Source organism: Sarcophilus harrisii, chromosome 6, assembly GCF_902635505.1.
Source record: "Sarcophilus harrisii chromosome 6, mSarHar1.11, whole genome shotgun sequence".
Classification (NCBI taxonomy): Eukaryota; Metazoa; Chordata; class Mammalia; order Dasyuromorphia; family Dasyuridae; genus Sarcophilus; species Sarcophilus harrisii.
Window position 1 is genome coordinate 202691477 of NC_045431.1, and position 26127 is coordinate 202717603.

The 26127-nt window shown below is 41.3% G+C and overlaps 2 protein-coding genes across 5 annotated transcripts in view; one reads left to right on the top strand and one right to left on the bottom strand.

The window, feature by feature from the left end:
* The window catches only part of SBF2 (SET binding factor 2), a 430203-nt gene extending 415449 nt beyond the window's left edge, over positions 1-14754 (bottom strand). For 3 of the 4 annotated variants that reach the window (XM_031941976.1, XM_031941975.1, XM_031941974.1), the window contains exon 1: positions 14503-14754. In XM_031941976.1, coding sequence (XP_031797836.1) covers positions 14503-14557 — 55 coding nt within the window. In that variant the 5' untranslated portion in view covers positions 14558-14754. The remainder of the gene's footprint in view (positions 1-14502) is intronic. The other variant, XM_031941977.1, reaches the window with a different exon arrangement.
* An 8313-nt stretch (positions 14755-23067) lies between these two features.
* Positions 23068-25894, top strand: ADM (adrenomedullin). Its single transcript, XM_003773595.4, has 4 exons — positions 23068-23207; positions 23916-24034; positions 24229-24378; positions 24628-25894. The coding sequence occupies exons 2-4, from the start codon at positions 23937-23939 to the stop codon at positions 24932-24934; spliced, it is 555 nt and encodes a 184-aa protein (XP_003773643.1). The 5' UTR covers positions 23068-23207; positions 23916-23936; the 3' UTR covers positions 24935-25894.
* The last annotated feature ends 233 nt before the right edge of the window (positions 25895-26127 follow it).

Consider the following 26127-nt stretch of genomic DNA (forward strand, 5'->3'; position numbering starts at 1 on the left):
AGGCCTAAAACTAGCACACTATACAAAGAAAGTACTTAAGAAAGAGTTGTTGTTTGTTCTTTCTTCTCAAAGAGGACCATGACATCAGGGAGGTGAAGCTATGACATGCAAGTAAATTGGATTTGAGGGAGGGAGGGAGTAAGACACCAGCCTTACTTTGTCCTCTAGAGCCATCTGGGTTCAGTGGCAAGATCTGGATTAGGACTAGTAGAGATTGCTTTGAATGTAGTGGAAAACTGCTTAAGAAACATCTCTTTAATTGAATGGTAGTACTGAAAGGAAAAATGAAGGGATTTAAACAAAAATTTTAGAACCATACAATCATGAGCTATATAGTTAGTTAGCAAGTAGAAAGGCTGAGAACAGATAAAAGAACAAACTAGTGTCTCAGAAGAATAAGCATTTAGGCAGCCAAAAGGGAAGCACTCTTATCTTATGGCCAAAGGACGCCATTAACTGTAGTTACTCATAATTAGCAGCAGTGTGCTAATGCTGGAGATCTGAATTATCTGCCCAACTCAGTTTCAATGAGATAGGGCATGGAGGAGCTAGAATTCTGTGCAGTTTCATAGATAGAATACAGTTTTGCTATCCTGAGTGAGATCCGATCCATTCATCTGAATGTGCTGTTACTAATAGTGGCGCCAAAAGAAATATTATAGGGCAGTCCTAAGTTTCAACCTGCAAGCTTAATTATTCTGGCATATATATAATTCTCATTAGAATCTATCACCCCAGAAATTTGACTAGTTTGTGTCAATTGTACATCTTCCAACAGGTTCAGTCATTACTGATTAACACAAGGAAAATGTGTCCTTATTTGTGCCTGTTAACAGAAAGGAATTGGATTCTTATTTAACAGAATGGCTCACTTTGTCTATTTTCCAGGAATGATATCCAGGAAAGAAGATGCATGCACCCTGACCTTAGAGCATTCTTAAACTTCAGGTTTAAAATTATAGCAGATTCTATGTTCTCAAGTGAATTGAGATACAAAACAGCTATGTGGCTATTAATAATAAATATTTCAATTTTTAAAGAATTTTAATAAAGAATAATATGTGATCAAAGACAAGCGATACATAGGATGGAAAAGCATAATTATATTGACTACACATCAATGATGAGGTCACAGATTTATTAATCAGATGCAGAAATGTGGTTGATAAAAATTAGCACAAATATGATAACATGTGTAAAGCACTCTGCAAACCTTAAAGCACTACAAAAATTCAAGCTACTATTGTTATGCCAGAAAAAAGGGAAGGCCTTTGTGATTATGTTATTTACTGTTCATTGTTGTTATTATTTGTCCTTCATTCTTAAAGAGGATCATGACATCAATGAGGTGATGCCATGACACATAAGTGAATTGGATTTAAGAAAGGGAGGATGTGCAAAGTCATCAGCCCTACTCTCTCCTCCAGTGCCATCTGATCCAGTGGCAAGATATTGCTCATGTGAAAGTTCCTTCAACCTTGAAGGAACTATAGATGTTTAACCAAACAAAGAAAATGCTCAGTGCTGATGTAAAAGCTGCCTTCAAGTAAATGAAGGGTTATCATATGAAAGAACCATTCAAGTGGTTTTGTTTTGACTCCAGAACCCAGTAGGAAGAACAGACAGAAACTGAAGATGTACAGTTTCAGGCTTTAGAAAAGGAAATTTTCCTATGAATTACAGTCATCTAAAAGTAGAATGAGTTGCCTTGGGAAAATAGTGGGGAAATAGTTAAGTGGGTTATTTAAAGTCTACAAAGAACATCTGCATGACAACATTTTAGAGAGATTACAAGGGAATTACCAATAAGAAAAAGATTGGACTGGACACTCTGATTTTCTTTTCAAAATTGAGGTTTTGCAACTGTTTCTGTTAAACAGTGATAATACACTAGCACCTAGCTTCTTCCAACATCTATCTAGTTACAGAATTGAGATACGTTCTATCAGAAATGAAATCCATCAATCAATATAAAAAAATAAGAGATAACTTACTCCATGAAATCAACATTTAGAAGCTGTGGATTTCAAATGGACTTCAAATATGTAATCTTGAAAAGCCAGGGGACATTGAAATACAAACAGAAAACAATCCAGAAAAAACCTAGGAAGATAAATTAATTGGAAGGATATGATAACATTCTAATAAGTGGAGAAGAAACAAGTGTGTCTCCTCAGATCCTTAATGTGTTCAAAGTAAATGAAAGGAATTAAATAACAAAAAACTGATTCTGGAAGTATACTGGTACTGTTCTGAAAGTATTAAGAGAGAAAAAGAGAAGGGAAAGGAAGAAGAGGAATATAATAATATTAAAAAAAAGAGGAAGGGATGATGGAACTTAATTCTCATAATTTGAATAAGAGAAGAGTATACAAACATGGAACTGAAGGGGTGAAAAGAGTGGGCACCACATTAACCTCATTCATAACAGAGATAAAGGGGATTGAACATACAAACATTTGATATAGAAATACATCAAATTCAAAAAAGAAAAGAAAATATGGTTGGATAACAATGGATTAAGAGGGAAGATAATACGACTGCAGAGGGAATACTTACAAATAAAACAAACTTCTAATACTACTTTTAGAGGTAAGAGAGAAAAGAAAGATACAAATATTTACTATGTATTTTATAAATACTATCTCATTATAATTACTTAATTATGCTTATTTGTTATAAGAAAGTTTGGGGGTTTTTTTTACTCCTCTTTTCTATTGGTTATTAATGAGGGTCAGAAATGGGGGATTATGAGAGTTAGCAATCATAATGCCAAAAAATTAGGAGGGTCACTATAAACACCATTAAATAGGCACAGAAAATAAGGGAAGGAAATTCAAAAGGAAGCAAAGATAAGCAAGACAGTTTTGAAAATAACATGCAGAATTTATTATATATTTTTAAAGATTAAATGATACAAAATGAAGATTTTTTTAAACTTATTCTGCAACATCTGTGAAAAATTTTTTTGTTGTTTACATTCAGTACGCAAAAAATTTTAAAGGCAAGCAATGTTCTCTCCAAATATCCTTCAGTTCCTTTAAACAATTATAGCTCTATCACCCATGAATTTATCTAAACTCTTATGTAAACTCCTATACACTTAGGAAATGATTACTGAACAAATTATTTAATACTAAAGGTTACATCCTTATTTAACAAGTGAAAATGTTGTTTTTATATGAAAAGATTTTTTAAAGGAAGGTAACTTATAAAGATATCTGTGTGTTAAATGATCAAAACAAAATATACTTTTTAAATAATTCAAAACATACTTTCAATACATACAAATTAAGTTGAATCAAAATTAATATATCAGAGTCCTTAACCAATAATTTTAAAAACACTTATTTTAATTTATGTTCATTAACAGAAATGGTATTTTTACATATTCCAACTATTATGAAGAACAAAGCTGTCTCATATAAAGTCTTAATTTTTACTACAAGTGAATTAAAGGTTCCAGAGAATTTCTATTCTTCTCAATATCATAGAAGGAAAAATGTGATATATTTCAACTGACCCTACTATAAACATATAGTATATGTTTTTTATATTTCTATATAATATCATAGTGTTGGACAATATCTTCAGGATTCTAATCTGCAACCAAATATAAATGCAAAAGGCAAAGGTATGCCCCCCAAAATTGGACAAAGTAAGAGTGGACAGATAGAAAAGGCAAACTGAGAAATCAGTACAAAAAAGGGTCTATATAGACATGAAGATTGGGACAAGTTAGGGTCAGAACAAAGAAGAACAGGTAAGGGTGGTTATTCAGGAGTGTGGTAGACAAACATACAACTTTGATTCTTGTTTAAGTATGGAAATAGCAGGACAAGAACAAACAATAAGGCAGATAAGCAGCAGAATCCAGACAAGATGACTGGCTCAGAAAACCAGTTTAAAGCCTGGGAAATCTATACAGAGTACAAGCACAAAAAAACCCAAACATTCCCCTCTCCCATATACGCACTCACCTAACCATTCAGCTTACATGTCTGTTTATTATACACCCCTCTGGATCTTTTTGCAAGTCTGCTCTTTATGCCTGGAATGTTCTCTCTCTTAACCGTGAGAATCCTTGGCTTCTTTTAAGATTCAGATCAAAAGAAATCTCCATAAGTCCTCTTTTAAGGCTCCTTTCTGTTCTGTACTATCCCTGATAACACTACCTTTCCATTCACTCCATTTTTATTTTGTATGTCTGATTTATATGTGTTCCCATTAGAATGCAAACTCCTTAAGGGCAGGAATTGTTGTTGGGTTTTTTTTTAAAACTGTACTGTCATTTGATATATACATTTTGAATAGACACTGTAAATGGACAAAAGAATTGACCCCTTTAGAGGGGTCATTTAGAAAGAATAAAAGATTGTATAACATTTTAAAAAACTGAACCATACCTTCAACAATATCAACTTTCTCTCTCACCAAAACAAAAACCTCATCTTTTTAACATCACTGTTTTTTTGCTTATGTTATGTGATTGTAATAACAGTTACTACCATATAAACAGAATAAAAATTTCAAGACATTCAAAGGGCAACAGAAAGACATGAAACAAGCATAAACAGGTGCATGTAAGAAGCAGGATAAAAGATACTATCAAAGAAATATATATATGCCAAAAATAGGCCAGTCAACTTCCTTAGAGACCTAACATGTTGGGCAGGCCTTGCTGATAAGACACTGACAAGAACTATATGGGATAAGAGGTTCATCCTAACCTCTAAAGACAATGCTCTCCCTTCACCCTATCATAATATGCATAAATTATTATAATGTGATTGCAGTGCTCAGGAGAAACAGCCTTGGTGTGAGGGCTTGCCAAGCTCTTTTCAGGACTGCTCGTTCATTTTTGGTGTCTCTTTGATAGTCTCATCTGTGGCTCCAAGAAGCTGTAGCATGCACAGCGGTCATGGTAAACCATTTCAGCAGATAGGCTAAGCCATGTTGAGGGTATCTAACAGACCTCAGATCTGTCCATGACATCTACTCCAAGCACATGAAGACTTTCCCAGAAAAATGGGCCAATGAGAACAATTTGTCCCAAAAGCCAGGAAAGTGATGACAAAGATATTGTAGCGTGCTTAGACCTTGGTCAGGCATCAAAGTTGCCATAGTCATGCACTGCAACCCAACCCACGGTCTTGACTTTTGTCCTGACATTGGACTTCAATGACTCAGGAAGAGAAAGAGGATGTCAACTTTGTGCAACTCTGCCTCATTTAAATCCAATTCACATGCAAATCAAAAATATCTTCTATAATGTCACTGGTCTCTTAGAAAATGAAAAACAACTTATTAGTACATTAGCATATGTATATCACTTGTAAATAAGTAAATAAGATGCAGTGGGGATGCAGGCTCAAAAAACTTTGCTTCTGCAAGAAATTTTAAGTTAGAAGACCACTGGTCCAGGTATCATTTCAACAAAACTGCTTTTAAGACAATCAATAATCTCCTGAATTCTCAGAAGGCAGGAGTAAGTACCTTCTAAAGAACATAGACTAAAGAGCAAGGAAATTTGGCTCTTGTCTGATTTTACCTTATAACTAGCTATTGGGAACAACCCATAAAATCACTTCATTTCTCTGGGTTTCTCATCTGTGAAATAATTTCTCTTTAGAAATAGTAAAAATTTCATTTGCCATTGAAAATCACTCACTCTTTCTTGTAACTATTTTCTTCTTTAGTTCCTGTGTTACTATGTTCTCTGGTTTTCTTCCCTGACCCCTTTTTCTCTTTCCATTTCTTCTTTAAGGGATATTCCCTAAGATTAATTCCATGATTCCCCTATTCTTGTACTATATTTGCTAAGAAAAAATTGTAATGCATACTTAATTGCTCAACTACCACTTGTATACAATTAATTCAAGTAGGCAGTAAATGCTCTTGCATGCATATGCAAACAACCTTTATACACGCATATACATGCACAAGCACACACATCCTCACCTCCCTTCTGAGCTCCAGACCTGCATCTCTTCAACTGTCTACAATATAGCTCTATCTAGATGCTCACAAGCACCTCAAATTTAACATATCTAACATGAATATATCTTTCCTTCTAAACCTTTTCCTCTTCCAACTTTTTGGAATACAACAACTCTTCCAATATTTGTCTCTGTCCATAGTATCAGCATCACCTTATTTCCCATTTCTTTTTTACTTTTCTTTCTCCTTCTCTTCTCATATCCATTAAGTTACCAATTTTTTTTTTATTCCAACCTCTCTCACCTGAAACTATCTTTTATTACCATTGCCATTCTCCTAATATAGGTCTTCCATTATCACGTACTAGACTTCAGAAGAAATAATATTGGAATGGGGCCTAAAAAAAATCATCTCATTCAACTCTGAATTTTGCAGAAGTAGAAAAGAAAGCTAAGATGGAAAAAGATCCTTGCTCAGCAGTACACTGCAGCAAGCAACAGAACTGATGTTCCAAACCTGGCTTTCTGTCTCCAAATCTGTTTCTCTTCCATTGAGCCATCTCCACTTTCTTCCCTCAGCTCCATTATTCATCCTGTTGGAATATTTTCCCTTAGATTTGTAATGAACTAAGGCAAGTGAAGTGAGCGGAACCAAGATAACAATATACATAGCCACCACAAAACTGGATGTGAAAGAAACACTAAAACCGAACTCTTTGTGATTATACTGACCATTCTTGGCCACAGAGAACAGATGGTGAAATGCACCAATATGCTTTCAGTAAAGCAGTGGGAGCTACTGAGTAGAGAAAGTTGTATGTCAGCCTGTCAGCCACTGTGGTTTTACCTCACAGTTTTTCTTTTATGAGTGTTCACTGGGCATTTATGAGGACAATAATTCATATCTAGAAATAACTGATGAAAAAACAAAAAGATCAATAGATATGGTTCTTCGAAGAGAAGTTGGCCTTATACATAAATATGTTAAATCTCTTCCCTGCTCACAAATCTTCCGTGATTCTTGTTTGCCTAATAAAGTGAGTCTTGTTTGCCAATTCAAGTTAATAAACATTTATTAAGCTCTTATTATTTACAAAGCACTGTGCTAAGCATTAGGGAAACAGTTCCTGACTCAAAAAATTTCATGTTATTGAGAGATACAATCTATACACAAACCAACGTAATAAAAGGCAGAGAGTAGAGGCCAAAGAAAAGATCACCAAAGACAATGTAAAGAGATAGAAAACAATAAAAACTGGAAGAGTCAGTCAGGAAAAGCTTCAAGGAAGAGGAAACAATTGAAATGTTCCTTGAAGATCAATCAGGGAATCAATCAAAAAATTTTTATTAAGCAACTACTGAGTAGGTCTAGTGCTTGGGGCTGGGCATACAAATATAGTGAATTTCTTTACAAGGAAATTACATTCTAATATGGAGACCTCAAGGAGATTAGACAGACAGGGTGAATTAAAAAATATTTCATATAAAAAGTAAAGCTTGCAGTATGTCTTGAAGAAAGAGAAGATTCTTAAAGTGGAAATGAGGAAGGAATGATGCACATTAAAGGCACAGAGGGCAGCCTGTTGTCATTTTACATTCAACAGAGGATAGGATGTTAAGTTGTGTGCCTCAAGAGGGAATGAGAAAAAAGTGAGGATGCATTGCAACCACATTATGAAGGGCCTTAATTAATCTGAAATTTATCCTTGAGATAATAGGAGACCCCAATCTGTGCAACAGAAAAATAATGTGGGATAATGTGAAGAATAGATTGGAACAGATTAAGCAGTTAAAAATTAAATGCTTATTTTTGGGACAGGAACAATACAAAGCATCAAAAATACAAAGAAAGATGAAAACAGTCCCTGCCAGAAAGGAACTCAGAATCTAAAAGGGAGACAACATGCAAATGATTATGTACAAAAAAAAAGTGACATACATACAGGAAAAACTGAAAATAATCAACATAGGTAAGGGACTAGAATTTAAAGAAATTGGGAAAACCTTTCCCAAAGGATGTTAGCAGAGAGAGATGGGAAGCTGGGAGAACAATTAGGAAGCTACTGTAACAGTCTAAAGGAGATATAACAAGTAGGCTAATGTCCATTTAAGCATAGAAAAAGATATGAATGCAAGAGATAATAAGAGTCAGAATCAAGAGGATGTGACAAATGACTGGATGGAAGAGAGAAAAGTCACAGCTAACTAAGACTTTTTAAATATGGATAACTGGAAAACTGGTACCCTCCATAAAAATAGGGATGTTGGTAGGAAGGGAAGATGTTGTAAATGAATATGTGTTTAGTTCAAAGTGTTAACAGGTCGTCTAGTTAGAGAGATTATAGCATGCAATTGACTCAGGACTAAGGCAGAATATCTTTGGATTGGATGTGAGACAATGAAGAGAACTCTGAGAAAAGGTTTTTGGACAGATTAGGTGGCAAAAGCTAGAAGAGAAATATGCTTTGAAGCGGAGTCCAAACTTGTAAGTAGAAACAGAAAATCCATCAAAGGAAACTAATAATCAGATAGGAAGGGACCCAAGAAAGCAATATTACAGAAGCCAAAAAAGGAGCACATATTGGGGTGATCAAGTTATGAAATAAATGTACATTTCATTAGATTATATATGGATTATATATATATATAAAGAACAGAAACAAAACATAATCAAAGGACTAGCATCTGAATTATGGCTCTTCTACTTAGAGCCCATGCAAGCAGTTAACTTCTCAGAATCTTTGTTTCTACATCTTGTAAAGGATTCTTTCATCTAAGAACTCAATCATTCTAATGCTATACATCTCAGCTATTGATATATATATATATTTTTTAATACTCTAGTCTAAATTCTATGATGACAGAAATGTCTAAACAGTTTACCTCCCTCAAACACCAAAATTTTGAGGAAGAAAACTGAAAAGGTCACTGAATTGTCATGCTGCAGTAGAATGTTGGGTTTAGGATAAAAGGACCTCAGTTCAAATCTTCCCCTAGCACACTATTTCTATGATCCTAAACAAGTCACCTAACTTCTTTTTGCCTCAGTTTCCTCATCTGTAAAAAAAAAAAATAGGGCGGGAGTAGGGAAGAAACAGGAGGAGGGGAGACAGAAATACTAAATTATTTAAAGTTTTTCTGACCCAAATCTATGGTCCTATGGTTTGTAAGTTATGAAATTACTGATCCTTGGAAAAAAACAGTTTCTATAGTGGTAGAGTCAGGAGTCCCATAAGAATGAGTTCACAGAGAGAAAGGAGAGGAAATGAGCCAGTGAATGTTCATCAATGAATGGTGTCAAACTCAAATAGAAATGAGAACCACTGATTTGTATAAAAGGATCCCTGTGGCTTCACACTGACCTGGGTTTGAAGTATATGGTTATTTATGCTTTACTGTTGGTTTTTTTTTTTTTTTTAGTTTTTTGTATTAAATATTTTCCAATTTCAGTTTAATCTGATTCCAACCATACACACCACTCTCCTGAACAGTAACTATAAGAAGAACTGAGATCTGTTCTGTGCTTTGTACCAGAGAGCCAACAAAGCCCTAGAAAGTGGCTAAGGCAAACATGACTCTCTCCCTGTGCCCCCCAGTAGCATGTTTGACCTATCTGCCTCAGATCATGCTTTCTAGGAGTTTTTGGGTGAAGAGATGCAACATTTTAGGAGAATAGCAGAGTCAGTGAATATTTTTAAGGATGAGGGAGCTATTGGGCATATTGTTAAGCAATAAGGAGGAAGCTGAGAAAGGGAAAAAATTTTCAGAGAGTAAACTCCCAGGGGGGACAGGAGGATATGGGAATAAGAACACAAGTAGAGAGCAAGGAAAGTTTTCTCAGGGAGTGGAGTAAAAGAAGAGGACAGTTAAACATGTGGAAAGCTTTGTCTGGCATTTGAGGACATCCCATAATCTAGGTACCTTTCTACCCTTATTTCACATCTCTCCTCCAAGCTTTTTCTCTACTTTAGTCAAACTAGACAACTGTATTTTTTTTATCCTTTCTTGGTACCATTATTCAAATTGTCTCTGAAATGGTCTCCCTTCCCCTCTTTGCCTGTTGAATTTCCACTTAGACTAAAACTAAACTCAAATGTCACCTCTTCCATGAAGTCTTCTCTGATCCCTCATCATTAGCATTCTTCTCCCCATTTTCTCTTTACATAGTTGTGTAGGAGGAGCTGAATAAATGTCCATTTCATTTGATTATATATGGATTACTGAAAAAGAACAGAATCAAAGGACCAGGATCTGAATTATGGCTCTTCTACTTACTATTTGTGCAAGCTCATGCAAACAGTTAACTTCTCAGGATCTTTGTTTCCACATCTTGTAAGGATTCTTTCATCTAAAAACAAAATCCTTCTAATGCTACACATCCCAGCTAACCATAATTTTTTATACTCTAGTCTAAATTCTATGATGGCAGGAATGTCTAAACAGTTTACTTCCCTCTGAGCCTAGCAGTACTTTGTACTTAATGTTTTAATTGTTGACATGTTTCAAAACTCTCGAACACCAATCCTTGCTCAGCATCTTAAAGTAAATTTCCACATTATTCCACTTACCTCAAAATTAACAGGTATAGAATTGAGCTCTCCTGGCAACCCCAGTCCCTGCCCACCATCATCACTAAACTGGTGCGCATTCCCAACTTCAATGAGTGACACCTCCATTTGTCTATGTCAGAGATGTTAAACTCTGGCCAAACACGTTACTAGTAGCCAAGTGGCAGGCATTCTGGAAATTTGATTAAAATATAATTGGGAAATATCTAATAAATAAATACAACACAACACAGATAAGATTTATTTGTGGCATTATAAATCAGTAAATTGCCCACAGGAACTTGTTTCTATTTGAACTAGATACCACTAGACTGAGTCACATCTGTCAGGCCTTGTAGATAATTACTCATCATTGTCAAGTTGGCTTTCATATTTAAAAAGATGTAATTATCCTATGTTCTATAAAAAGTGATAATATCATAAATGAATCATATTATTACTTTTCAGTATTTTACAATTGAACTAATAATGAAAGAAGTCCCAAGTACTTTGAGATAAAAATAGATTAGAACCTCAAATTTTACTGTATAGACTTTATTGAGAATAACAACAATTTACAATAACACTTTATAGTTTACAAAAGATTTCATTCCACTGTCTCATTTGAGTCTCACAATAACCCCGAGAGGTATTATTATGCCGATTTCATAAGGTAATAGCAACTGATTGGAGATTTGAAAAATATATAGAAAATTGTGATATACAACAATTATAAGCATTATATTTAAAATTACTTCACAGCTGTCAATGTCAAACTAGATCTTTTAAAAAATCTGAATACTGTTGCCATACTATAAACTTACATGATAGTTACTCATCCTTCTTCAATTAATATTTCACCTTCTTAAACCTTGATATTTCTGTGATTTTCACAACATACCCTACCAATGAAGACTGAAAACTCCCTCATGATTTAGTAGATAGTTTCATCATCTACTGGGACCAACCTCACGTGATAACCATCCTGAACCTAACCATTAAATTAATACTGAAGATATTTGGAGAGGACTTTCCAAAGAGTCTTTGAATCCAAGATCTCTATGAGCCAGAACAGAACGTTAGTGGAAGGAATAACATTTACTTAAACTTAATTCTAAAACCTAAAATCTTGTGAATGTTCTTTCACAGGTAATAACCCAATAATAACTAAGCCAGGCACCATTTGCTTAGGATAAAATTCAGGGTAACTATGAGAAAATTACTGTTACAGTAAAAATGAATGGATAACCAAAAAAAGAAAAGAAAAAGAAAATATAACGTATTTATATAAACGATCATTCAGAAAGCATATCCTCCCCAAAAGGTAGCTCATTATTGCAAATACCATAAATTCACATCTTAACCTTCATTCAAATATTTGAAAAATATTTTTGAGAACAAAAAAACAAGAATGAAGCATTACATTTAAACATATCAATTTCGATGCTTTTTCCATATATGATACCAACTTCTTTATATTGAGTGAATCCTTTGGTAAAGAATGACAAATCTTTTAAAGCAATCAAAACTGAAAATATGTCAAAAACATAATACAAAACTTTAATAAAAATTATAGTTGCTTTAACATTTGAAGAAATCATGAAAAACAAAATAAATAATATATGTAACCCTTAAATTACATAAAGTCATTCAAAAAAAGTGTATTCTAATTCATAAAACTATTTAACAAGAAAACAACATCTGCCATCTGGGAGAGATCCTGATTCCCCTGTTTTTCAAGAACGCTTTTATCTGCCACCAAAAAAAACAAAAACAAAAACAAAAAGCCCAACAGATAGTCAACCTGCATAAAGTATCACTATCTATGATTCTCTAAGGTTCAGAAGAAAATTTTAAAACTTTTGAACCTTGAAATGGAGAACCTGAGTTTCATTTAAAGAGAGAGGGTCACATATCTTACCCAAGTTGTATCAAGTTTTAATATTAAAAATAAATAAGATGGAAGAAAAAAGATACAGTGAATTTGTGGTTTACAATGTAGATTACAATTCTAGAAAAATCTGATCAATGACATGAGAATCTTTCTGCATCAGGGTCTCTTGATATATAATCATTAATATAAGTCTTTAAATTGTGTTTAGCAATTCTAAATATTTAAGTAACAAAGTCTGGGGAAAGAGAAAGGGGAGCTTTTATTCATTAAAAGATTCATAATTTCTTAATAATTTAACAAATGAGACTTAATTTTCATTGCAAGAATGTGCATTTTTTAAAACCTCCAAAATAACATATTACTAAAATGTAATAATATTATTGAAAAAACAATGTCAAATAGAGACAACTAGTTGACCAATCTAGGGGGAAAAAAGTATTTTGTTCACTGTCAAGATTCATTATCACCCAATTAATAAATTGCTGAAAGATGATACAATGTGGCTAATAACTAAACACAGAAAGAAAAGAAATTGATGAAACTTTTGAGTTATCCTATCACTGCAGAACTTCCATATTCACACTCTATATCAAGCTGACAGTGGCTGGCACATAATAGTTGCTTAATAAATGCAAATTCCCTTCCTCCTCTCCCATTTGTAAATTAGGTGAGCCTTTCTCTTTGGAACATTCTTATAAAGATCAGGATAACCAGGAGTGATGAAAAGTTATTATTGTTGCTAACAGTAGCTAACATTTCTATGCTAAATTTAAAGTTTGCAAAGTACTTAACATACTGTTGGTCCTTCCAACAGCCCCGTGAGATAGGTGCCATTATCCTCATTTTACAAATGATCAGAGTGAGAGAAAAATGGGTCACACAGGTACCTAAGGTAGGATTTGGACTCTTTCAATCTCCAAATCCAACCATGTAAGAAGAAATGGGAAAGTTCCAACAAGGAAATTACACCGGGGGACAAACAGCTCAATGGGGAAAGTAATAGCCTAAAACAGACATCTGTTCTAACCTGTGAGGTGGTGACCAAAAGTCAAGTAACAAGCTCTTTTCAATTTGGTTTCCTCATCTATAAAATGAGGATAGAGGAGTAAGATCTTTATTTATTATATACTAAAATAGAAGAGTTTTCCATGTTCCACTTGTTATGCTGTGTTCTGATGGACATAAAAGCACAACAATAAATGAGAAAATTATTATAAAATTTCTAAACTGTGAAAACATGAAAAAAGTAATTTAAAAATCACTCAGCTATAAGTGTAGGAAGGTATTCTTTACAAAGAAAAAAGTGTTTTTTTTCTTGTGAGAACAAGGGAAGCGTACATTTAAAAGTTCAAGTGTCCAACTTAACGCAGTCTTTTTAAGTGACATTCAATTGTTTTACTTTGGAAATCTCTCACCCCCGGACAGAAAGAACTGGACAGGGCCATTTCTCAAGGAAGCTCATTAGCCTGGCTAGGTACTCCCCCCTCCAGGGCCCCGTCCTTAAACCAATGGCCATCCTGGGGCTCCCACCAGTGGTTTACACAAGGCCCCCGAGAGCGAAGGATGAGGCTCAGCAGAACTTGCAGGGAGCAAAGGGCAGCTCTCCAACATATCATCATCGCTCACCCGGGACTCGGCCACGGGGTTTTTCCAGGAGAGGACAAGCTCCCTCGCGGCCCGCCCCCATCCCACCAGGCTCCCGGGCCTCCGTCAGAAGCAGGGGAAGCCCCCCACTCCCGTCCCCACGCAGAGCCGGCAGCCGGTCGGGCCTAGCCCCCGTTTTCCATCCTCCTTTCCATCCCTCCCGCCAGGCCGGGGCAGGCTGGGAGCTGCTCCCCCCCCCCCCCCCCCCCGAGGGTCAGCGCAGCCCGGGCCCGGTCCGCCAGCAGCGCGCCCCGGCCCGCATCCGGGCCGTTCGCGCAAGGGTCAGACGCGGGGCCGGAGAGGTCGGGGCCCGGCCCGCGGGGCCCGGCGCGGCCCGGCGCCCCTGCAGGGCCGTTGGGCCCGGCGCGGTGTCCCGGGGATCTGCCCGGGGCGGGGGCGGGGGCGGCGGCCGAGGGGAGGAGGCGGGGAGGGGCCGGGGGCGGTGCCCGCCCGCCCCGCGCCGGCCCCACGCCCTTACCTGTCTTCTCGTGGTCATAGCCCACCACGATGAAGTAGTCCGCCAGCCGCGCCATCGCCGCCGCCGCCCCCGCGCCCGGGAAGCGGGACCCAGTCCCCGTCGCCGCCCTCGCCGCCGCCGCCGCCCGCCCGGCCCGGGAACGCTCAGCATTTTCCCTCTACCGGCGGTAGTAGCAGCGGCGGCAGCGGCGGCGCTTCAGCCATGTTTGACAACCGAGGTGCACTCTGCGCCTGCGCCGGGCGCCGCGCCGCGCCGCGCGAGACTCGCTCCTCCTCCCGGCTCCTCCCCCTCCCCGCTTCCCAGAGCTTCCCTGGAGCTACGCGGCCGACATCCCGGTGGCCCCGCCCCTCCCCCGCCGGGGCGCCCCTCCCCCGCCCGCGCCCGGGCTGGAAGCGGCGAGGGCTTGCTCAGGCCTTTGCTCCCCGCCGCCCACTTGTAGAGCAAGCAGGACCCGAGCGAGCTGGGGGGCGTCTCACGAACACTCCGCGGTCAGTGTTTTGGAAGCCGCCCAGCCACCGCTTTTGCTGCTCGTTTCCTGTTGATGTAGCGCGGTCAAGCTTTCAGAAACCCCGAGCAGAGAAGGGGGTTGCCCTGCCCGGGCCTGGGGAGCCGGAAAGGCCCCTGCCGTGTCAGGGCCCCAGCAGCATCCGTCCTGCTCCCCGAGGAGCCAGCGCGGGCCACTTCTGACAGACACCTCAGTCCTTCCCCCACCCAGGTTGCCCTCCATGGAACCGTCGGTCCGCAGGATGTGGCCTCTGCTGTCGGGCCGTTTTACTGCTCTAGGCGCCTCCATCAGATCCCAGGATCCCTGGAAAAAAGAGGGGAGGGGTCATCAGAAGCTCCCGCGTACGGTTTCGTCAGATTGCAGATTTAAAACTCGTGGACAATCTGAAGTCTAAGACTTTGCCCTTCCTCTTTATCGCCAACCAGCAACTTGAGTTCGACCAGTGTGGTCTACTATTCGAATATTTACACCAAACCATGCAATTGTCAGACTAGGGCTGATCGAGTGCAGGGGTACAACTTGTTTTAATTTATCCCCAATCAGTGAAAGCCTTTTTTAAAAGCCTTTGTCTCAGACTTGAAAGGGACATAAAAGATAGATCATCTACTCCAAATTTCCACTTCAATGCAGGAGTCCTTCTGTATAACCATAAGGAGGCTTGCTTATCCAGACTCGGGGGTGAACTGTTCCTTCTATGGCTCACAACCGTTCTCTTCCTCATTCCATAAACTGAATTGAACTCTGCCACCATCATCACTACCTCGGCCTTGTAACTTCCACTCGCAGCTTCTGCTTCAGTTTTTTGATGCTTACAGAGCATGTCTTCTTCGTTTTTCACATAACAAATATTGAAGAAAGTGATATTCTCTGAACTAAGAGTAAAAAGTAAAAGATGCAGATTTAGACTTGTGTAAAATTTCCCGACAATTAAAGCTATCCAAAAATGGGATGAAAGCTTTAGGTTCCCTTGGAATAGAGATCTCTAAGCAAAATACAAAAACAAAAACAAACTCCATAGCCACTTAACTTGCTGAGTGTTTTTTAACTGTATAAGTTACTCTACATGATCTCTGTGATGTCTTCCTAACTCTCTCCTAGTATTTAATAGCTTTGTAAAGGATGCTAAAGAACAATTCATTTAACCTGAATATTTCGAATCCTGGTGCTTTATGAATTCAAGAGTAACATTTTAAAATAACTGGCTTTTAAGACCCCCTTCCCCCAGTCAAGGTCCTCTGACAAGTCCTATATGGCAACTTGCAGAATCTAGTTTTAACATGTGGTATATACACATAACATACACATATGTACCTAATATGAGGCCACATTCTGAGTCCATACAAATATTTCATATACAAATAAAGTAGCTTCACCCTTTGCTCCCCAGCCAACAGCTGCCTGGAGGCTGGGACTGATAAGAGCCTGACTACACAGCCAGATTAGTCCGGTTGGCCAGAGTCCAGAAAATCGCCGGGAGATCAACAAAAACACCACCACCTTTCACTAGCTGCCTGAACAAATGCAGATTTGTTTTCCCCAGAGTCTCTGGAAGAAACTCCAGGGATAAAAGAGGCCACAGCCTCTGAGACCCAAAGCATCTCCTTCCTTGTCTCAGGACGGAAATGGCAAAGAGATAAAGAAAAGAGGGAGGCTGGCCAACTTCTGACTGCTGCAGAGCTGCAGCCTTTTGTGGGTAAAGTGGCTAGTTCTCTAAAAATCATTCAAAGTACTTCCTGTGGTTTGTTTCTGCTTAACAAATTGGTAAGCTGAGGTTTACTGGTTAGAGGATACTGGCTGAGATCTGCTCTTTGCAAAGTCACTGCAGTCCTGTATCAGATTTATGTAATAATAATAATAATAATAAAAACAACACTTATCTAGAGCTTACTCTGTGTTAGGCATTGTGCTAAATACTTTACAATTATTACCTCATTTGCTCTTTACAACAACCTTAGGAAGTAGATGCTAAAAGCTTTACAAGTATTCATTTAATCCTCATAATAAATCTAAGAGGTAGGTGCTATTATTATCCCCATTTGACAGATGAGGAAACTGAGACAAATAGATTAAGTAACTTGAGCAGGATGACACAGTAGGTGTCTGAGGCCTAGATACCAATTCAGGTCTTCCAAATTCCAGGCCTGAAGTTCTATCTACTGTGCTACCTAGCTGCTGTATACCTATACATGTCCATAAATACATACTAGATAGATAGATAGATAGACCTATATATACATATGTATATATAGAAAACATTCAGGACATCAGCATGAAAAGCGGCACTGATCAAATCATTCTGCTCAGTATGATATCACTATCTAAGGAGGAAAGTCGTTCTCCCTAAAAGGAGATACACACCCCTATGCTTTCCCTTCTTTCAATAAACTATTTTGGCCATATCGACCACCGTCATTTATTATAACCCCAACTGCACTTTGTTTACCCTGTTTGACTGAGGAGTTTCATATGTTCATGTTGACTGCCTGTTATGTCAAGAATGACCAAGTTTGTACTTGTCCTTAAAAACCACAATGTCTCCTTTAACTTTTCAGGGTGGCTCTTTATCTAGTTTAATTATGAACAAGTCTCTGTAATCCTATATGTCAGAAGCAAATAAAACAAATTGTGCCTGGATTAAGAGAACTGAGATTCTGTTTGTGTTACGCAGGACTTTTAGAGAACCACCCTATGCTGATAAACTGATGGGGTGAATCAGACTTTAGAAATAAACTTCTCAATAGGTTTTGAGGAAGAGGGTATAACTCAGGAAGTATAAAGTGAAATGTTTTTCTTTACCTTGAGGTTCTGGCTAGTGCATTATTGTGTCTTGAAGATCCAAGCTAGGAAAAACTACTCCACTCAAGCTTCAGAGGTTTCTATAGCATGCCCTTAGGGAAACTACTTAAACTCAGTACTCTAGGCTACTCTAAAACTTTAAATTGCAAAGAGGCGTTTATTTGTTTTGGTTTCGGGGTCTCTATCCACTATCCAATTTTTGACTATATTCTGAGTTTGAAAATGCCTGTCAGAGCTTTAAATAATACTTTAAATATACTATCCTTCAAACAGCTTCCTAAAAGTTAGTATAAACTCTGCCCAAGTCATATGGCAAATTAAAAGGGAAGCCAAGATATCAAATGCTTCTTTTTTAAAGCAGCAAAGGCTCTATTCTCTCCTTCTCATACACATAATTCAAATGTGTTCAAATTCAGCCTAATTTTCTTTGCAGGGTGTGTTCTCAACATTTAATTGGAAACCAGCTAAAGGACATGAGCAAGAATATATATTTTTTTAATCCAGAGAAGACTAGAAAAGTGTAAGCATTGTTTCAAACAGCTGTTCTGCTCTTCACCTACACTCCATTTAACAGCAGAAGGAAAAGTGCAGGCCAGATTTGTGTGTGTGTGTGTGTGTGTGTATCTGAGGACAGAGGAAAAAAGGGTAGCTAGGATAGTTTAAATACTCAAAGCATTCGTAAAAGTTACACAGGTATGTGTATATGTGTGTGTGTGTATATAAATGTGTCTACATACATATAGAAAGAGGTATAGATAGATATAGATAAGTTATATATATATGTATATATATATGTATATATATATATAAAATCAGTATATTTATGGCTAGATTTAAGCATAGATATGGCAACCTAGTATGGTGGTAGACAGCCTGTCCTCAAATATACCTAGATTCAAATAGTGTTGGCCACATACACTGGTCCCTAATTCTAAAGGTTACAGACCCAAGGGGTTTCTGATCTGCCCTTAAGGTTGGGCCTTTCCATTCCTAGTGTTTCTGAAATACTTGAAATAACAGGTCTAGGACAAATACTTATTTTAGCGCCTTCTAAGGGGGGTGGGGGATGGGGAGGTTAAATACACATACTTGTTGAAACTTGTCTCCATGATTTGTTATCTGAACTGTTGCATATTTCGGGGTTTTACTCGCCATAACTCTTTTCTTGGCTGCTTAGAATAAGTCAATTCAACAAGCATTATTCTTACCAATAAGAAGTCCTTTGGTGAGCACTAAACATAAAAAATGTTATTGACAACAATAACATTTACATAAAATTCAGGGGTCTGCTGTCATAGAATTTATAATCTAAATAGCAATGTTTCTCTAACCCCACCCCACCGATGGAGGGAGGGAAGGCCTACTTGGGCTTTCTTCTTACATTTTCTTGATGCGCTGATTTGTATAAACTAGTGACTTACTCTTTAAACGTGAAACAGCCTTTGGATTCCAATTTTTCCTTCCTTCTTACCTCTTTCTTCCTTCTTTGCACTGCCCAGGCCCTGGAAAACTTGTCAGAGAAAATTTCTGCTCAATCTGAATTCATACCCAGAGAACTCTGAATGGAGGAAAGAGGGAATCTGAATTTTATGAAGTATTATTTCGTATGGGATGCTAGGCGGGGAGGGGGAAGTATATCATAGATTCCCTAGAACTGAGGGATATGCAGAGGTTAAACTTGTTGACAGTCCAGGGAGGAATAGATCCCACATGGTGCGCCTGTTTTGCCAAGGTAAATTCCAGGGCGTTTTGGAAAACACGCGCTCACTCCAGAAGGCAGCGGGAGCTCCCGCAAACAAACCTGGCTGAGTCGGTTCGCGTTTTGGAGCAGGAAAGCATCTGAATTAGAGCGCCGGCGGCAGGACGGGAGCCAGGCGAGGCGAGGGAAGTGTTTTCCGAGCTTCAGATCTAACGTCCCAGGAGCAGCCAAGTGCACCTGGACTGATAAGAGGGGTGCCAAGTTTCAGTTTTGCTGTTTAGCATTCCCGGACTACCGACCCCCTGCTGGGGAGGGGGACGGGAAAGGAGTCCCTATCCTGAACCTCAACCGGCGTCTGATTCTCTCCTGGCGGGAAAGGGAGAGGAAACTCTCACTTAAAAGCATAACTTATCCTAAAAGGTCTCTCTTCCCCTCCTCACTCCCTACTCCTTCCCCTGTCTGCGGCTGGGGACGGAAAAAAACAGTTTACAACATTATACTCGTCTAATTAGAAAGCTCTTTCTCTCAACCCGGTTAAGCATTGTTATTCCCATTTTATTGATGAGGAAACTTGCACCTGAGGAGATAGTCAGGATGCCCAGCTCATTTTAGTCCCGGCACTCTTCTGACCTCGAGAGCGCTCCCATTAACTTTCACCACAAACCTTCTCCATGGTACTCGCTCTAACTCCAGGAAAGCCCCACTCCCCGGTGTGTCGGGCTTAGCCGTCAGTGGACCGCTGATGGGAGGGTGGGGATTGGGAGAGAGGCTTTTGATAGCTCAACCGTACGCGTTACCAATTCCTCACTAGCAAGGCAAAGACCTCCTTTTACATGAGACTAAAGTCACCTTTCTTTCTGGGGCAAATAGGTTGTCCTTTGACTTCACTATGGGAGGCAAAGTTTCCTTTCCCAAACGTGACGACAAAACAAGAACGACGGAAGGGGTCAAACGAAAGTAACCTGTTCTGCACCAGGGACACAAACAGAGATGGAAGCAGAAAAAACAAATAGGAGATGAAAGAGATTTGGAGTCAATCGCTATTCTTAGGTTCGAAATCTCACTCAGCACCTTTACCTCCTCGAGCTTCAGTTTCCTCCTCCGGAAAATAGGTGGGGGGAGGGTAGGCTAGATGATTTCGAAGATCGTTTCCTGCTCCAGCATTCTATAATTCAGAGCAATAAACATTTATTTTAAGCTCTGTGTTCCAGTTATTGTGCTAAGGGCTGGGTTGTGTAATTAGAAAGAGAAGGGGAAAAAAGAGAGAGACAGACACAGAGGGATACAGAGACAGAGACACAGAGACAGTGAGAGAAACCGAGACCGAAATCGAGAAAGAGCGACAGAGACAAAGATCGAGAGAGACCGAGACAGGGATAGAGACACAGAGAAAGACAGAGACAGAGACATCGAGAAAGATAAAGGAAGTGAAAGGATAATTAAAAGGAGGAATGTGAGCAGAGGGACGGAACAAAAGCTAAAGGGATGAAGCCGCCTAACACTTAGTAGGCAGTCAATAAATATTTGAACAGTGAGTGTTGTCCCTGCCCCCACCTGCACAGTTTGCACAGCTAGGCGTTCCTGAGCCGGGTCCAAGTTAATGAGTCCACAGCCCAGAGAGCTCTCGCCTCAGGTGCCGGGGGAAAGCCACCCTCCCAGAGCTGCGGCGGGAATCCTAAGGCTGCCGCAGCGCCTAGATCGGGGGCAGGAGTCGGGGGTGGGTGGGAGGGTTTGGGGGACAGCCCCAGTTTTCCCAGTCACCGCAAATCTTCCTCCGGGCACAAGTGACTCATTCCAAGGTGATTCCTCTGACGACACCTGGATCGACCGGCCTTTCCATTCACTCCTTAGAAACAAGGGACAGGAAAGCAGGTCCGAAAAGCGGCTGCCACGATCCCGCTGGTCTGTCTCCCCCGAGGGGTCGGGAGTGGCCCAAGCTCCCAGAGCTCTGGACCAGAAAGGCATCTGCTCAAGCTAAAACACCTGCAGAGGAGATAGACGTAAAACCAAGGGCTGAAGCGGGAATATAAGGGTATATAAATGGTTCTTTGGAGTTCATAGACAAGAGGAGAATGTCAGTGTTAATGTCGTCATCATTTTCTAGACTAGCTTGAAAGTGGGGACTTAGAGAGGCGAATGACTTGTTTAAGGTCACAGGGAACTCCTGGAACTGACTAAAGCCCGTTTTTCATTATCACGAGGCAGCCTTTAAAGGTTTTATAAGGACTTACAGTGGTCTGCAAAACTACTCAAATCCCTGACTACTATCATCGTGTCCCCATAAAAATCCAACCCCAGCCCCTGACCCCAGGGAGAGGTCCTCGCCCCGGCAACGGGGTATTCTCTTTGCTGCCTTTCTAGCTTTTACCTTCAGGGAAACTTTAGGGTCCCAACAATAGTCAGGAGCTTCTTGGCCAGAGGCCAACCAGTTCATTCCTAAAAGTTCAAAATTCAGAAGAATAACACCAGAAATTTAACACTTACAAAGGCAGTGTGTTTGTTCTCTCAGTCTTGGATTTACACAACTGGAATAAAACATGAGATGTCAACAAGCTCTCCCTAAGTACCCTAAGTAGGAAAGAAAGAAAGAAAGAACGAAAGAAAGAAAGAAGGAAGGAAGGAAGATAGAAAGAAAGGAAGGAAGGAAAGAAGGAAGAAAGAAAGAAAGAAAAGAGAAAGAAAGAAAGAAAGAAGGAAGGAAGATAGAAAGGAAGGAAGGAAGGATGGATGGAAGATAGGAAGAAAGAAAGAAGGAAGGAAAGAAAGAAAAGGAAAGGAAGAAAGAAAGGAAGAAAAGAAAGAAGGAAGAAAAAAGAAAGAGAGGAAGGAAGAAAAGAAGAAAGAGAGGAAGAGAAAGAAGGGAAGGAAGGGAGAGAAAGAAAGAAGGGAAGGTAGGAAGGAAGAAAGGGAGAGAGAAAGAAAGAATTAAAAAAATATCCTGCCCAAACTTTCCAGATTCCGCGCCCCTTGCCAAACCCATCTAGTCTTTTCCAGAATTCCAGTGTCTCAGACATTTGTTAGATGGTGTCTGATAAAACTCCCTCACTTCCATCCCCCTCCATTCATTACCACGCCTTAGGTCGAGTTCAGGTGCTTCATTAAGACGGCTACTTCCTAAAGCAGGAGCCTTGCAGGTTGGAGGAAAGGCAAACCTAAGGAGAGTCCCAGTGACCTTGAACCCACGTCTCCTGTGGGCTAGTCCAGTCTCCTTGGCTGGGGAATAGGATCTTGCCGGGATATCAACATAGGCAAGGGCTCCAAAAGGAGATGATTTGTGGGGAGAGTGTGGGCACGCACAGTCCTCCCAGACATCAATGGTGATTCCACCTAGTGGATGTCCCCCTGCTGTACCCTAACCCAGAGGATAGCTCATTCGCCTTGCACTGGGGTCCCGGAGGCAGGAAACCTAAGAGTGTGGGCGCCCTCGAAGCAGGGCGCTAGAGGAAGAGAGGGAAATGATAGCACTAACAGCAGCAGCAGCGCCCGCGGCGGCCGCAGTGGAACCCCCAGCAAGCCCCGCCCCCGCTGAGTTCCTATAAAAGTAGGAGGCAAGCGCAGGACACTTCAGAGGTTTAACTGGGGACCTAAAGACTTCCTGCTGCTCCAGCGCCTTCTCTTCGCCTCCTACCTCCCACTCTTAAATAGCATTTTTGTCGTCGGGGGTGGGACTCTTTGACTCTCTCATTGGATTACCTTCAGTAGCAGGTAAAGGTGGACCTCCGAACACCGAGGGCGGCAGTGGAGGTCGGGTAGGGGTCAATAGGCTTTGGTTATCTTGGAAATCAATAATCTGAAAAGTCAGGTTCTTGCACCGATTTTTCCTGTGTGAGTGTGTGTGTGTGTGTGTGTGTGTGTGTGTGAGAGAGAGAGAGAGAGAGAGAGAGAGAGAGAGAGAGAGAGAGAGAGAGAGATAGAGAAAGAAAGAATATAAAGTTAGGATGGGGTAGGATGGAGGGGGCGGGAGAGAAGAGATTGAATCTTCGCCTAGTCCAAGTGAGCTATGCCAGGAGAATGAACTCCGGGGCTACCTTGAGCTCGAAATCCCTCCTAAGCGAAAGTTTTCCTCTTCCATCCCTTCAGAGGAAGCTCCTAGAAAAGTTTCCAAGTGAGTCCCAAGCTCAGAACTCAGGGAGTGCTGCTTGGCGGGGTGAGGGAACATCCCCCCTCCCTGCTCAGACTGTCAGTTCAGTAGGCTGACTGATGCAAAGCCTGTAGGCGCCTTTATCTGTCCCGGCGCGATAAGAAATTGAGCAAACAAGAACGGGACTTGGTTAGGATACTTCTGGGGCCACTGGTCTGCGGCACTCGGCCAGCTGCGGCTGAACTAGAGTTGCTGCGGGGTCAGGGAAGGGGCTAGGGCCGGAGCCAGAAATAGAGCCAGACGTGATTTTCTCGGTTGTCTCTTCCATCCAGGGTGACGGGATCGCCGCCAGAATGCAGCTGGTGCCAGTCGCCCTAATTTACCTGGGCTCCTTCGCCTTCCTTGGGGCGGACACTGCAAGGCTGGATTTGGCTTCAGAGTTCCGAAAGAAGTAAGTCCCGACAATGTTCTCTAGGCGAGTAGTTGGGTTCGGGAGCTAAAAGACCTTCCTCGGGGGAGGGAACCTCCGTTAGCTCCGGGTACGAGAGAAAAGAGCCCGGTGTGGATGCTACCACTCACCAGGGGAGAGGGTGTTGAGATTCGTCTCACAGGGTGCTAATGGCGTCGCTGTTGGTTACCTTCCAGATGGAACAAATGGGCTCTGAGCCGGGGAAAGAGAGAACTGCGGGTGCCGAGCAATCCCCTCGCCGGCCTAGCCGAAGTGAAGACTGGTCCTGTACAGACGTTTATTCGGACCCAGGACGTGAAGGGTGCTTCCCGCAGTCCACAGCCCAGGTAACTTTGTGAGTCCCTCCCGGGGAATCCCTTTCCTCTCCAAAGCAGCTGCTCTCCCTCCCCCCAACTTAGGTCCAGAGTTGAGGAAGGTCTTGGGCTAAAAAAGGTGCTTCCAAGGAGCAATCTCGAGTCCCCGTTTTCCTCCCAGGCTCCTCTAGTTGGGCTATGATCCAGTCTAACTCGGCGCAGGCTGGTAGCCAGGTTCTAGGAGCCCTTCGAGTGATCTAACTCTTCTCGGTCTTCCCGCAGCAGTCCGGACGCAGCCCGCATCCGCGTCAAGCGCTATCGCCAGAGCATGAACAGCTTCCCGCACTTCCAGAGTCTGCGCATCGGCTGCCGTTTTGGGACGTGCACCCTGCAGAACCTGGCGCATCAAATCTACCAGTTCACGGACAAAGATAAGGATGATTCGGCGCCCCCCAACAAAATCAGCCCCCAGGGCTACGGGCGCCGGCGTCGGCGCTCAATTGCCGAGGGCTCTCGGGCCAGGACACTCTCCTCCTTTCCCTCCTTCTCCTCCTCTTCCTCTTCCTCAGGACGGCTACAGCAGCAATAGCCGCAGCCGCGCTTCTGGCCGCTTAGCGAGCCAGCCTGCGTTGTGAGCCGATTGCACCCGGCGCCACTTCCAGGGGCCGCCTTCCTCTGGACGCAGGGGGCGGTAGCGGCGGCAAAACCACAGCACTGCACCCAATGGGCGCCGGCCGGCCGGCCTCGGTGCGTGCGCGGAGGGGGCCTGTCCTGCGGGATGGAGAACTGGGGCGCAGGAGGCGTTAAGTCCACTGGAGGAGTTCCCGCAGTCTTCCTCGTCCCTCTCCTTGGAGAGCGATGTGCATTCTCCAAGTGGGAGCCGACCGCGGTCGCTTTTTGTCCCGACGTCCTTTGCTTCACTGGGACCCTAACCCGCATCCGAGCTGCGGGGACCCAGGCCGGGCCCAGAGGACCTTGAGGAATCACTCAGAGAGCCCGGGACTGGGAGAAACATTCCCGGGACTTGCGCCGTGGGAAGAACGGAACATCTAGGGAACTCGGACTGACCGAAGGGGCCCAAACTGAGTCGGCCGCATTCTTCTCCCCTCTCCCCTTCGGGAGGGAGTCTCGGAACTACTTGATCTTTTCATAAACAGAGGAAAAGTGCAATGGTGGCTTTTTAAAATGCGTTTTCATAGAGAGGTAACTATCTGATATTTATCTTGCTGTCAGGTTTTTGTTTTTTTTTTGTAAATTCAGAGTTATTTTTGTACGTTATATATTATTGTATAAGGGCATTTTAAAGTAGTATATATCTCCCTCCCCTCGTGTTAATTTTAATATGAGAATGTCACAGATTGGTCTCAGACTGATATAACCCTCTCCTGTTGGGGGTGTGTGTGAAATGAGTGAATGTGTTGAGAAAGTGTGAATGTATGACATTCCGTCCAGGTGGAAAAAGAAAAGTCCACGTCTCTGTATATTATATTTTCTTAAAAGGGATGGTGATGTGGCGAATAGCGAAACTAATAAACAACTACAATACTGACGTACGTGGTTCTTGACTCAATTGTCTTTGGAGGGAACCGGAGTCTAATGGGTGTAGTGAAGGGGTATAAGTGAAGAATCCCTTCCCGATATCCCACTAACCTTGACTAAGTAGAAATCTTTTTCCTCGTACACTCCTTGGGTACATTTTCTCGGGTTTGGGGCCTGATTTATTGCGAGGGTCAAGCGACACTGCCCCACAAGCCTCATTTTTCTCAATTCAGAAATTATAAT